Source organism: Bos grunniens, chromosome 29, assembly GCF_055505025.1.
Source record: "Bos grunniens cultivar Pamir isolate PY7600 chromosome 29, Bosgru_T2T1.0, whole genome shotgun sequence".
In the NCBI taxonomy this organism is placed as follows: Eukaryota; Metazoa; Chordata; class Mammalia; order Artiodactyla; family Bovidae; genus Bos; species Bos grunniens.
In genome coordinates this window covers 8,559,125-8,571,350 of record NC_141193.1, presented here as the reverse complement: position 1 = coordinate 8,571,350, position 12,226 = coordinate 8,559,125, and the positions used below count along the sequence as shown (strand labels likewise).

Sequence of the window (12,226 nt, the reverse complement as noted above, 5' to 3'; positions counted from 1 at the left end):
GACTGACCCAAATAGGAGCAAATGACCCTCCCTGGGGGACGGCGGCACGGTTTGCAGTGCGCGGAATTCCAGCGGCCAGCCGGCTGCAGTTCTCAATTACCATATTAGAGATAAGGACCTGGATGTCCCCGAAGCCCGATCGCGCTCCGTCTCCCGGAGTCCAGGCGGCCGTATCTCCGCTCGCCGCCTCAACGCCTCCCTGATGTCGGCCCCAAGTGCCTCAGTTTCCCTCATATGTAAAGCGGGGACATCTTTTGAAATTCTTGTCAGTGCTAGCGCTCTCTCCGCCCGGGAAGCCCCAGGCGACAGACAGAGACTCCGCGGCACAGACGTGGGCTTTATTAGCATTTTAGTATCGGGCGTAGGTCCGCAGCGTTACCACGGAGGAAAGGGTTCCGGCGAAGTTAGGGTTAATCTCGGCTCGCAACTGGCGCAGGCGCGTGGGGTGGGGTCACGGGGCCGCTTCCAGCAGGTAAGGGCGGAAAAACTTCCAACTTCCGATGGGGGCCGAGCCCCTCCGTGGTCCTCGCACACACCGGAAGGGGACCGAACTTTGGGTCAGACCTCAGTCTTCCGAAAGGAACGAATCCGAGCCTCGTTTTGCATAAGGCCTGCAGAAAAGACTTCCGCCCGCTCCCAAGATGGCCACCAGCAGCGGTTGGGAGCTTCGGTTGCGGGGTGGAAGGTCACTGGGAGGGGGCGGAGCCTCCTCTCCCCAAGTTCCGGCTCAACCAGGACTGGAGGAAGCGCGTCCAGCTGGGGCTTTGTCGCATTTGCGTTGCCGTGCCCGCGCTCTTCGGGCGAGGAAGCCCCTTCAGGGTGGGAAGAAGAAAAGGTAGAATGAATTAGCTTATCCTGGCAGCCCGAAGCAAGGCCCCTCCGCTTACGGAATCCCACCACCAAGTGAGATCTGGGAGGAGATAAAAGAGCGTAGATCCTAACAGGCCTTGTATGGAGAGGTTTCCTGACTACTAAGCATGGTCCCTCCATGTTGCGAGCAGAAAGAAAGGACGCCTACGGTCCTGTAAGCGCCAGAGCCGGAGACTTAGCACCTGGAAGATGGGACCATAATTTGAAAATCAAAGAAGTGGTTCGGAAATTGAGGCCAAGAACCCGGCTATCCGAAGTGGGTCGGCCAGGAGCACAAATGCCTCGTGCTCCGGGGATTTGGGGAGCCCAGGAGCCTTGGCCTGCTGGAGCAGGGTCAGGTCCCCGAATACCCTGGGACTCGGGAAGGGTCTGGCTGCAGGCGAGGAGTCCCAAAACTGCAAATCCCGACGTGCACTGGGACAGCCCAGTGGGAGGAGGCCCGGGAGCACAGGTCCCGGCGTGGTCCGGGACTGCGGGGCACCTCAGCCAGCCCTCACCTTGAAGGAGACGTGAAACTCGTCGCTCATCCTCCGGAGCTCGCGGCCATATCGCTGTGCAGCCCAGAGGTTGGGGGGCGCCGAACGCGAGCGGCCCCTAAAGGGGCCGAGATCCTCCTCCTCCGTCTCTTCATTATCCTCTGGCCCCGCGGGGTAGGAGCTGTGACGACTCCGGGTCTCCACAGCCCCAGTGCCTGCAGAGAAGATCAGACGGTGGGGATGACTTGAATTTCAACTCCTCTCGCGTCCCCAGCCCTGCAGCAGTGTTAGTGTAGTTTCGAACTAATTTCTCATTAATCCCACAAATCTTAATTGAGCCCCAATATGGGCCAGACCCTGTGGCTCAGATGGTAAAGAATCTGCCTGCAATGCGGGAGATCTGGGTTCGATCCGTGGGTGGGGAAGATCCACTGGAGAAGGGAAAGGCTACCCACTCCAGTATTCTTGCCTGGAGAATCCCACGGACAGAAGAGCCTGGCGGGCTACAGTCCTGTGAGGTTGCAGAGTCCGACACAATTGAGCGAGTAACACTTTCAACGGGCCAGACCTTTCGGTTTATAGAATGACTTTACCTCTGTGCTTGGTACAGAATAAGGGCATAAATAGTGGTTACAGCTGTAAGTGTAAGATCCAGGGACTTCCCAGCAACTCCCTGGGAGGTTAACTCTTTCATCAGCTCCAGTCCCCTGCGGAGGAAATCAGTCTCCTGGTTGAGGAGGTACCCCAACCAAGCCAGACAGGGTTGAACCCCACCTCCGCAGGTGACCTGCTGGGGCCCATTTGTTTCACTGGTGTGACCTACAGGAGACCTAGAAGCCCTTTGAGAAAAAGAACCTGTCAGCATATCTGTACCTCTCACAGCACCCACTTTGAACAAACTGTCCAGAAAGTTCTGTTGATTTTTTATGGTAACACTTAAGGAGCACGCACTAGGTCCTGGGCATTACCTCATTATCCTAAGCATGCCAGGAGATAAGTACTAATATTGCTTCTACGGTATAGATGAAAAGACAAGCTTGGAGAGGTTTAGACTTGCCCTGAGTGACACAGTTGGGAAGTTCTGAGGTTTGAAGTCCCTACAGGTTTGTTGGAATCCAGAGTCCAGTGATAATCCATTGAGCTATACGTCATCCTTTATCCAACCACCCTTCAACTCCCTGAGCCTGTGTCTTCACCTCTTTATGGGGATAAACCTAGTTCTTAATGCCAGTGACTTGCCTCACATAAACAGCGTGAAAGTCCTTTATAAGCTGAAAGTGTGTGATGGATCATTGTTCAAAGAGGTGTGTCCTGAGTTTGTCTGGCTTTTGCGTGTGTTCCATCCCCCTAATTCCTGTCAACCCCACCCCCATACCCAGACCAACAACCTAGAACACTCCCAGGAGCATAAATCCAGAGCCGGATTGAAAGACAAGCATGGAACAAGTACAGGGAACAGCATCCACAGCAAGGTATGTCTGTCAGGGAGGCATCCTGAAGAAAGTATGATCTAGGCCAGGTCTTGAAGCCAGGGGTAACTGTCTCATCCTCTCCCAAAGGCCTGTGGGCCAGCTCCAGGGCTGGGGCCTCCAAGGGTCCCAGCTCCAAACACAGGGCTGGGAAAGCCAAGAAAAGAAGAGGGGGCTGGATCCAGAAAGGCCTAGGCTAAGAGGGTGGCTGGAATTCCTAAACTTCACCAAAGCCTGGGCTCAGGTAGGCAGGGACACCATAAAGCCTTTGAGGAACGAGGTGGCGTTCCTCAGCGGGGAACAGGCAGCTAAATCAGCAGTCCAGATTGGGGCTGGGGCTACGGAGCTGAGAGCAGCAAGAGCCCTGATGAGAACAGGCCCGTCTACAGAGGACCGTCCGGTTCCATGGGGCATGGGCATCAGGGCAGAAGTCCCCCCCTCCCCCGCATTCCTGCTTTGTGACCTTGGGCCCTTTCTTTTTAATCCCTTGGGGTCTCGGTGTTGTCCTCTGTGAAATGGGGGCAGCCCCCAGTACCCCCATGAGGACAAACGACACAGAGAAAGAACCCTGTTCTGCCCTTTTCATGTCCTGAAGCCTCGCATTTTCCCGGTGAGAGGCCAAGTTCTCCCTATTTTACACATGAGGAAATAGAAGCACAGAGAGGTTAGGAACTTGCCCAGGGTCACACAGCTGGCACACCCTGCTTGGTCACTTAAATGCTCAGGAACTATCAGCTATTTTTCTGCTTTACTAGCACTAAGAACCCACAGCCTCCACACTTGACAGATGCAGGGCCCAGTGGTCAGAAGGCAAGTGACGTAGGCAGGCACTTGGCTTGGGCCTTGCCCTCCTGCCTGGGAATCAGAACCAGCAGAACAGCAGCACTCCCTGTGTCAGCTTGGCAGCGTGCTTCATGTCCATGAATTCCTTATGTCCTTGCCACATCCTGGGAGGGAAGGTTACTCACTGTCCCCATTTTACAGAAAAGAAAACTAAGGCATAGAGAGGGTAAGTAACTTGCCCAAAGTCACACAGCTAGTAGGTGACAGATGCCAACCCAACCAGTCTGGCTCCTGGGTCTGTGTATTTAACTCTCATGCCCCAGGCTCCTTTCAGCAGCACCATGAGCTCCCGTGGGGGCTCAGGTCTGGAAAGGCAACCCTAGGCCTAATGTGACTGCCAGCTCTGCCAGGAGCCTACCCATGGAGTGGGGATTTTTACCGAAGCCATGAATTAAGCAGTGCCAAGCCAGCCATTGTCAAAATGACACTCAAATGTGTAAACTGAACATTTAAGTGTCCTATTTACTAGGAAAAAAATTTGAGTATTTTTCTGTGAACTCCCTGGGGGAGCAGACATGCCTACCCACTCCATCCATCCAATCTTCAATCAGCGGTCACTCCTTCATGCCCCTAGATAGTGCAAGGCGTCCTCTCCCAGTCTTGGGAAGGAAAGGAGGCGGGAGGAGGCGTGGCTTCTGGTTGTGAGCATGCTCTCTCGCCATCCTTCCAGAGTGCAGGCCTGGGGCTGGGTGGGAAAGTGGGAGGGACCTATGGCTGGAGGTGTCAGGAGCCCCAAACTTAAAGTTCTTTACTCACTGGCTTTCTGGGTAAGTGGGTGGGGCTGAACACATCCACATTCCCGCTCCTGTGAGCATCCTTGCACACTTCACTAGAACAGTGCTGTTCCAGACAGCTGGAGGCAGTGAGGTTGTGCCATCAGGTGGGGTTGGGTTTGGATCCTGCTCTACCACCTGGGGGGTTCACATGTTGCTCGACTTCAGCAGGAGAGCAGCTCGGCGCTCCCCCCTGGAGCAGGCATGTGGCCTGACCTGTCTCAGCCCAGGCTTCCTGTGTCCCCTAAAGCCATTTGGAGTATGAAAGCCCCTTACTGGCCTGTAGAGAACATACCTCCACCTTGCTCAGAGCTGAGAAAATCAGAAAACACGATAAAGCAGAGGCTGGCAAGTGTTTTCTGTAAAGGGTCAGAGAGGAAATGTTTGGGGCATCGCAGGCCACATAGCCTGTCACAACTACTCAACATTGTGGCCAGGGCTTGAAAGCAGCCGTAAACAATATACACGTGCTTGTGCACTGCTGCGTTCCACTAAAATTGTATTTGGAACACTGAAATAAAATACTGTTCTTTGGAGTTCTGTCAACTGTTTAAAAGTGTCAAAAAAAAAAGTGTCAAAATCATTCTTAGCTCATGGGCTACACAACAAAGAGGAGTTTAGCCTTTGGATGTGGTTTGCCAACCTCTGCTCTAAACCCAACTATGTCTGTCCTCTGCCTAAAACTTTCAATGGCTCCCTGTTGCCTATGAGATAAACTCCAAACTCCTGGGCATGGCCTTCAGGGCCCTTACATTCTTACGTTCCAGCCTGCACTCCCTTGTCTGCCATCAGGGTGGCATTGGTTATTCATGTCTCTCTATTCCCTCTAAATGAATGGCAATCCCCAGGTCTGCTCAGGGCCTGGGCCAACTCACTGCAACAACAACTGCAGTAATAGTAAGAATAGCAGACCCTCCTCTCTGCTAGGCACTGTTTCTAAGCATTTTTCCTGTATTCATGCATCAGATTCTCTTGACAACGCAATGAGGTGGGACTACTTCTAGTCCCATTTTACTGGGATAAAAAATCTGAGGCACTCAGTATTTATGGCAGCACTACTTACAATAGCCAAGATATGGAAGCAACCTAAATGTCCAACAGAAAGATAAAGAAAGTTTCCTTGGTGGCTCAGCTGGTAAAGAATCTGCCTGGCAACACAGGAGACCTGGGTTTGATCTCTGGGTCAGGAAGATTCCTTGGAGAAGGAAATGGCAACCCACTCCAGTATTCTTGTCTGGAGAATTCCATGGACAAAGAAGATGTATATATAAACAATGAAATACTACTCCGCCACTAAAAAAAAAAAGTGAAATAATGCCATTTGCAGCACCAAGGATGGACCTAGAGATAATCACACTAAGCGAAGTGAGTCAGACAAAAATACGGAATCCAAAACTGATACAGGAGACTCCCCTGGTGGTCCAGTGGTTAAAATCCCATGCATTCAATGCAGCGGGCATATGTTTGATCCTTAGTGGGGGAACTAAGATCCCATAGGCCTCCTGGTGTGGCCAAAAACAAGACAAACAAAAAATGATACAAATCAACATATTTACAAAATAGAAATAGACTCACAGACATAGAAAACAAACTGCCTCCTGGTGCTGCCGAAAACAAAACAGGACAAACAAAGAATGATACAAATGAGTTTACTTACAAAACAGAAACAGACATGGAAAACAAATTTATGATTACCACAGGGGGAAAAAGGGGAGTGGGGGTAGGGAGGATTAACTAGGCCTTTGGGATTTCTTTTTTTTTTTCTTTGGCAGCACTGCATGGCTTATGCGATCTCAGTTCCCCAACCAGGAATCGAACCTAGGCCATGTCAGTGAAAGCGCTGTGTCCTAACCACTGGACCACCAGGGAATTCTGGACTTTGGGATTCATAGGTACATGCAGATGACACCACCCTTATGGCAGAAAGTGAAGAAGAACTAAAGAGCCTCTTGATGAAAGTGAAAGAGGAGAGTGAGAAAGCTGGCTTAAAGCTCAACATTCAGAAAACTAAGATCATTGCATCCGGTCCCATCACTTCATGGCAAATAGATGGGGAAACAGTGGAAACTGGCTGACTTTATTTTTCTGGGCTCCAAAATCACTGCAAATGGTGACTGCAGCCATGAAATTAAAAGATGCTTACTCCTTGGAAGGAAAGTTATGACCAACCTAGACAGCATATTGAAAAGCAGAGACATTACTTTGTCAACAAAGGTCTGTCTAGTCAAGGCTATGGTTTTTCCAGTGGTCATGTATGGATGTGAGAGTTGGACTATAAAGAAGGCTGAGTGCCAAAGAATTGATGCTTTTGAACTGTGGTATTAGAGAAGACTCTTGACAGTCCGAGATCCAACCAGTCCATCCTAAAGGACATCAGTCCTGGGTGTTCATTGGTAGGACTGATGTTGAAGCTGAAACTCCAATACTTTGGCCACCTGATGCGAAGACTGACTCATTGGAAAAGACCCTGATGCTGGGAAAGATTGAGGGCAGGACGAGAGGGGAATGACAGAGGATGAGATGGTTGGATGGCATCACCGACTCAATGGACATGGGTTTGGGTGGACTCCGGGAGATGGTGATGGACAGGGAGGTCTGGTGTTCTGCGGTTCATGGGGTCGCAGAGTCGGACACGACTGAGTGAGTGAACTGAACTATATATAAAGTAGATAAACAACAAGGATTTACTGTGTAGCACTGGGAACTATGTTGAATATCTTGTAATAACCTACGGAAAAGAATCTGAAAAAGAATATATATATGCATATATATATATATAACTGACTCACTTTGCTGTACACCTGAAACTAACATATCATTATAAATCAACCTGGAGAAGGTCATGGCAACCCCCTCTAGTATTCTTGCCTGGAGAATCCCATGGACAGAGGATTCTGGTAGGCTACAGTCCATAGGGTCACAAAGAGTCAGACACGACTGAGCGACTGACATTTTCACTTTCACAAATCAACTATGGGCTTCCCGTAGTTACCACTGGGCACTAGTGGTAAAGAATCTGCCTGCAATGCAAGAGACATGGGTTCAATCCCTGGGTCGGGAAGATCCCCTGGAGAAGGGAATGGCAACCGGCTCCAGTATTCCCGCCTGGAAAATTCCATGAGCAGAGGAGCCTGGCGGACTATAGTCCATGGGGCCACAAAGAGTCAGACACGACTGAGCACATAAATCAGCTATACTTCAATTAAAAAAAAAAAGCCAGGGTGAAGCCTGCAGTCTGGCCTGGGGCCTGGCACTGGGCTGCTTTACTCACCGTGTGTCGCCCTTCCCCTCTCTACCATTCACACACCAGCTGCTCCAGGCACCCAGCTACACACGGGAGCTGGCACAGCACACAAGGTGGCCACAGGCCCGCCCTGGAGACACGCACAGTTCACCGAGCAGGGGCTTGGAGGCAGGGAATGTGAAGAGTGGCAGCACCCTGCCCATGCGGAGGGGGACAGTGGCCCGGTGGCTCTGGCAGGTTATCGGCACCTGCGGGTCTTTCATGGAAAACCACTTGAAACTAAGTCAAAAGGAATCCAGGGCAGGTCTCTTACATCCCTTGCAGGCCTTGTCATGGCTGGGCCTGGAGCTGGGCCACCTTTCCCCCTTGGGGCCTCAGGTGCCCCCACCCGCGGGATGGGCCCCTAGTGACTGCAAGAGGTTTTGCCACTCCTATTTCATTCATTCATAGCACAGAAATGGTCCTTTCCAGCTCCCTGCCTTGGCACTCCAGCTCTGATGATGCCGGGCTCCTCACACTTGGCCAGCTTACACTGCATACGAGCCAAGCCCCGCACCGCCTCCCTCACTGGGCTGATACCAACACAGCTCTGGTTAAGGCCAACTCCCTGCCAGTTCCCACAGGCACCTGGGCGGCCAGCATGGCTGGAGAAAAGCACAGCCGTGCCACCTCTGTTCAAATTCACAGCCATAAGACCCAGTGGCCCCCCGAGTTGCCCAGCACACCTTCCAACTCCATACTCTGGGCCAGACAACTACTTCAAACCTGTTCTTCCCTCTCTCGACCTCAACCTCCACCTCTCTCCCCACCTTCACTCCTGGTTCAAGACCTGGCTTCCTTTCACCAAGAAATTGGAAGCATCCACGAGAGAAACATCTACTAGTTCCTGTGAGGTGTCTCCTTGCCCTCCTCCACCCCTCCACTGCACTCAGCTGAGCTGCCCCTCCCCTGAACACCAGACCACTCTCTCCTACTCAAGTAAGCTTCCTTTCTCCCCTGCATCCCCCAGTATTTTCCTAACTGGATTACTCCATCAACTTATAAACATGCTCTTTCGGGAGTTCCTTGATGGTTAAGACTCCACACTTCCATTGCAGGGAGCATGGGTTTGAGTCCTGGTCAGGGAATTAAGACCGCACAAGCCACATGGTACAGCCAAAAAAAAAGAACCTCTTTTTTCTTTTTATCTTAAGTAATAAAACAATCCTTCCTTGACTCTCCTTGGGCCTTCAGGTGCCGCTGGCTCCTCTGTTCCTCTTTGCCAGAGCTCAGCTGCCAAGAGCGGGCTCTCCTTTCTACCCCCAATTCTCTTCCCATCATCCCTCCCCACTCTCCACCCAAGCTTCCCCAGCCCTAGGTCCAGTCCAGCACTCCACTCCCAGCAGCGCTCAAAGGAGCATCGCCCAGTTCAACACTCCCCTCCCTACCACATGGCTCCCTCCTTCTCAGACCCCAGTGCGGGCTCCTCTGCTTCTGCTGCCCTCTGCAGCCTGGAGCTCCAGACACAGCCCAAGCCCTACCCTGTCTACACTGTCTCCCAGGGCCCACCAAACACTTCATCAGCAATGGCCAACTCCCACATGTATCTATCCCTACTAGAAATCTCCAACTGGATGCCCAAAAGGTACCTCTAACCTGACCTGGCCCAAGCAGGGCTCCTGATCTCGCCCCACACCATCTCAGTTCCACCTCAGTTGAGAGCAACTCCATCCTTCCAGGCACCCAAGCCATCCTCTTTGGGCCTCACACATCTGTCTATCAGCAAATCCCACCAGCTCGACCTTCAAAAGAAACCCAGAGCCTAGCTCTAATACTTACCACTTCCACCACCACCACCACGCTCGCACCAGCTACCATCCTCCCCCGTGGCACCACCCCTACCTTTGCCCATTGGAGACCTGTCTCCACCCAGGGGCCCTGGTGATTCTCTTGAGGTCCAAATCAGATCAGAGTCCTCCAGGTTTTCACTCAACCTGAAAGCCAGAGCCTTGACCTGGGCCTTCAAGGCTCTGCCCTTCAGCCCCTCCCCTTCCCTGATCTCTGGAGGAGTCTCTAAGGCCCTCCTCTCACTGCCCTCAGGGTCTTTGCATTTGCCCTGCCCTCCACCTAGGTGAAGGAAATGGCAACCCACTCCAGTATTCTTGCCTGGAAAATTCCATGGACAGAGGACCCTGGTGGGCTACAGTCCATGGGGTCACAAAGAGCTGGACTTGACTGAGTGACTAACACTGCCCTCTGTCTGCGGGCATCCCTGCCAGCATCTGTCTTCCCACAGATCTCTGGCTCACTCCTCATCAGATTCTAGCCTTGGCTCAAATGTTGCTTCTTACCAAGGCCCTAGTAGCTCAGTTGGTAAAGAATCACCTGCAGTGCAGGAGACCTGAGTTTGATCCCTGGGTCAGGAAGATCCCCTGGAGAAGGAAATGGCAACCCACTCCAGCATTCTTGCCTGGGAAATCCATGGACAGAGGAGCCTGGAGGGCTACAGTCCATGGGGTCCCAAGAGTCAGACATGACTTAGCAACTAAACCACTACCACCAAGGCCCACCCTGACCACCTCAGTTTAAATCACTCCCTCGAGCCCCCAGCACTCCGGATTCCAAAGAGAAAGTCAAGGGTATGTCACCTAAGGCATCACCTGCTACGGCACCATATCACTGACTGGTTTGTTTGTTTCTTGGTTTATGACTTGTCTCCCCCTATCTTCTAGAATGTAGGCAACCACAAGGGTAAGAGCTTCTCTTCTAGTCCCTGATGAACCCCTGGCAGCTGGTACACACATTCAGCACTTGACACAGAAGATGGGGACAGCCAGATACAGGATGGGAAGCAGTTTCAAGCAGAAAAACTCTAAGTGCAAAAATCTCAAAGTTAAAGAAAGCCTGTGGAGTTCAGTGTGACATACAGCAGGCTGGCTGGTGGGGGTGGGGTCTTTTTTTTTTCTTTTAATTTTTTTTTTTTTTTTAGAGATTGTATCCCTAATAACTGAATATCAACCTTTTTTCTTTCTTTCTTTTTTGACTGTAATCCTAGTTCCCTGACCAGGCATTGAACCCCGGGGTCCTTGGCAGTGAAAGCCCTGAGCGTTAACCACTGGACCACCAGGGAACTCCCTGGGGTGGGGGCATTAATAAGCCTTCCTGCTCCTGAAAATGGAAGGGTGTCACATCGGCAGCAGTTAAGGGACATGAGTTTTGTTTTCAGAAGATGTCTGTGGTTGTTCCAGGTGCCAAGGCTTGGGCTGGGCACCCTGGTGGTAGGGACTACTAAGACATGGCTGCTGCCCTCCAGGGCCCATCCTTCCATCTCAGCTGGGTCTCCCTCAGTAGATATAGAGGACAGCTGATGCTTTCCCAGTCCCACACAGACCCGCTGCCTGGTAGGGCTGTCTGCCTCTTGGGATTACCTGGCCCTGGCGATGTTAAGGACAGCACCGTGTGGGTGTGAGCCACAGGGTGGGAAAGAACAGAGCTGGGGACTGGATCCAGGATCTCAAGGAAAGCACTAGCCTGGGGCAAGGCACCACAGAGTCTTTTAGCCCAAAGGAAATGCTGAGTATGACCTTAGGCAAGTCATTTCCCCTTTCTGGCCTCTCAGTGATTCTGTCCTGGTCCTGTGCTAAGAGCTACATACTTGGAGCATTTACTAAACACCAGCTCTATAATTAAGTGCTTCTAAGGTATGCCTGTTAATCTTCCCCACAGCATTACCAGGGTGGTGATGAATTGCTGTTTTACAGAAGAGGAAACTGAGGTGCAGAGTGGTGAGGGACTTACTCAGAGCCCTCCAGAGTGTGGATGTGGCTGGGGTGAAGAGAGCTACTGGGCTGGAGGCAAGCTGGACAGGCAGGTGGTTGTTGGGTGGGGGGCGGGGGTTGCCTACCTCCATGGTGGCTGCTGCCGGCCGGCTGCCCCTGCTGGTGACCAGCTTCCCCCAGGAGGCCTGGGGCTGTTAGCCAGTGCTTGCTGAGACCTGGGGGCCTGTCCCCTGTGGGGCTGGGGCCCAGGCCCCTATCTGCAGGGCTGGAGTCTTCCTGCTCACTCTGCTCAAACTCTGGGATCTGGAACATGCTCTGGGCTGCAGGGGGGCAAGATGACAAGTAATTAGAGAACAGCGGGAACTAAGGCTGGCTGGCAGGGTTGGGGGCGCAGGTGTCCCTGGCTCCCTCTCCCACCTCAGCACCCCAGGTCCACCCTGCTTCCCTGGCGCACATCTGTCCGTTGAGTCTGGGCCGGCAGGAAGCTCGACTTATCCGCCCAGGATCTAAAACTCTCAGAGCCCTAGGGCTGGAGAGAAGCCTCAGGCCCCTGCCCAGGCTTCAGTCAGACCCGCCCGCGGTAACGGCACACAGATCTCACCCCAAGCCCGATAATGAGGCCCCTGACCCGGGCCCGCCGCGTCCCTTTAGCAAAAAGAGAGCCCGGCCCTAGTTGCCTGGGTAACGGAAACTGTCACGGGCCCGGCCCAATCAGCTCTTGAAATGTCAGCTGGCCAGCAGGCGGGCCCCACTCCTTGGGGCCCCGCCCACTGCCTTCCTCCTGATTCTCTTC

The 12,226-nt window shown here is 52.6% G+C and overlaps 1 protein-coding gene across 4 annotated transcripts; it reads right to left on the bottom strand.

The window, feature by feature from the left end:
• Positions 1-322: 322 nt before the first annotated feature.
• BAD (BCL2 associated agonist of cell death) lies at positions 323-12,104 on the bottom strand. 4 transcript variants are annotated; one of them, XM_086384392.1, is made up of 4 exons: positions 11,851-12,104; positions 11,559-11,753; positions 1,368-1,561; positions 323-812 (listed from the first exon to the last, which is right to left on the bottom strand). In XM_086384392.1, exons 2-4 carry the CDS (start codon positions 11,743-11,745, stop codon positions 687-689), a joined length of 507 nt encoding a protein of 168 aa, XP_086240518.1. In that variant the 5' UTR covers positions 11,746-11,753; positions 11,851-12,104; the 3' UTR covers positions 323-686. The 4 variants fall into 4 exon arrangements, with proteins under 4 accessions (XP_086240518.1, XP_086240521.1, XP_086240520.1 ...); XM_086384395.1 differs by having other exon boundaries at positions 11,639-11,753; XM_086384394.1 differs by having other exon boundaries at positions 11,888-12,104.
• Positions 12,105-12,226: the final 122 nt, after the last annotated feature.

Bases quoted from the DNA above. Each gene is read 5' to 3' on its own strand.
- BAD (XM_086384392.1), bottom strand. From the start codon at position 11,745: ATGTTCCAGATCCCAGAGTTTGAGCAGAGTGAGCAGGAAGACTCCAGC. The intron at 1,562-11,558 runs GTAGGCAACCCC...TCTTCTCTGCAG, and splicing joins CGGCAGCAGCCACCATGGAG to GCACTGGGGCTGTGGAGACC. The intron at 813-1,367 runs GTGAGGGCTGGC...CCCACCCTGAAG, and splicing joins AGTTTCACGTCTCCTTCAAG to GGGCTTCCTCGCCCGAAGAG.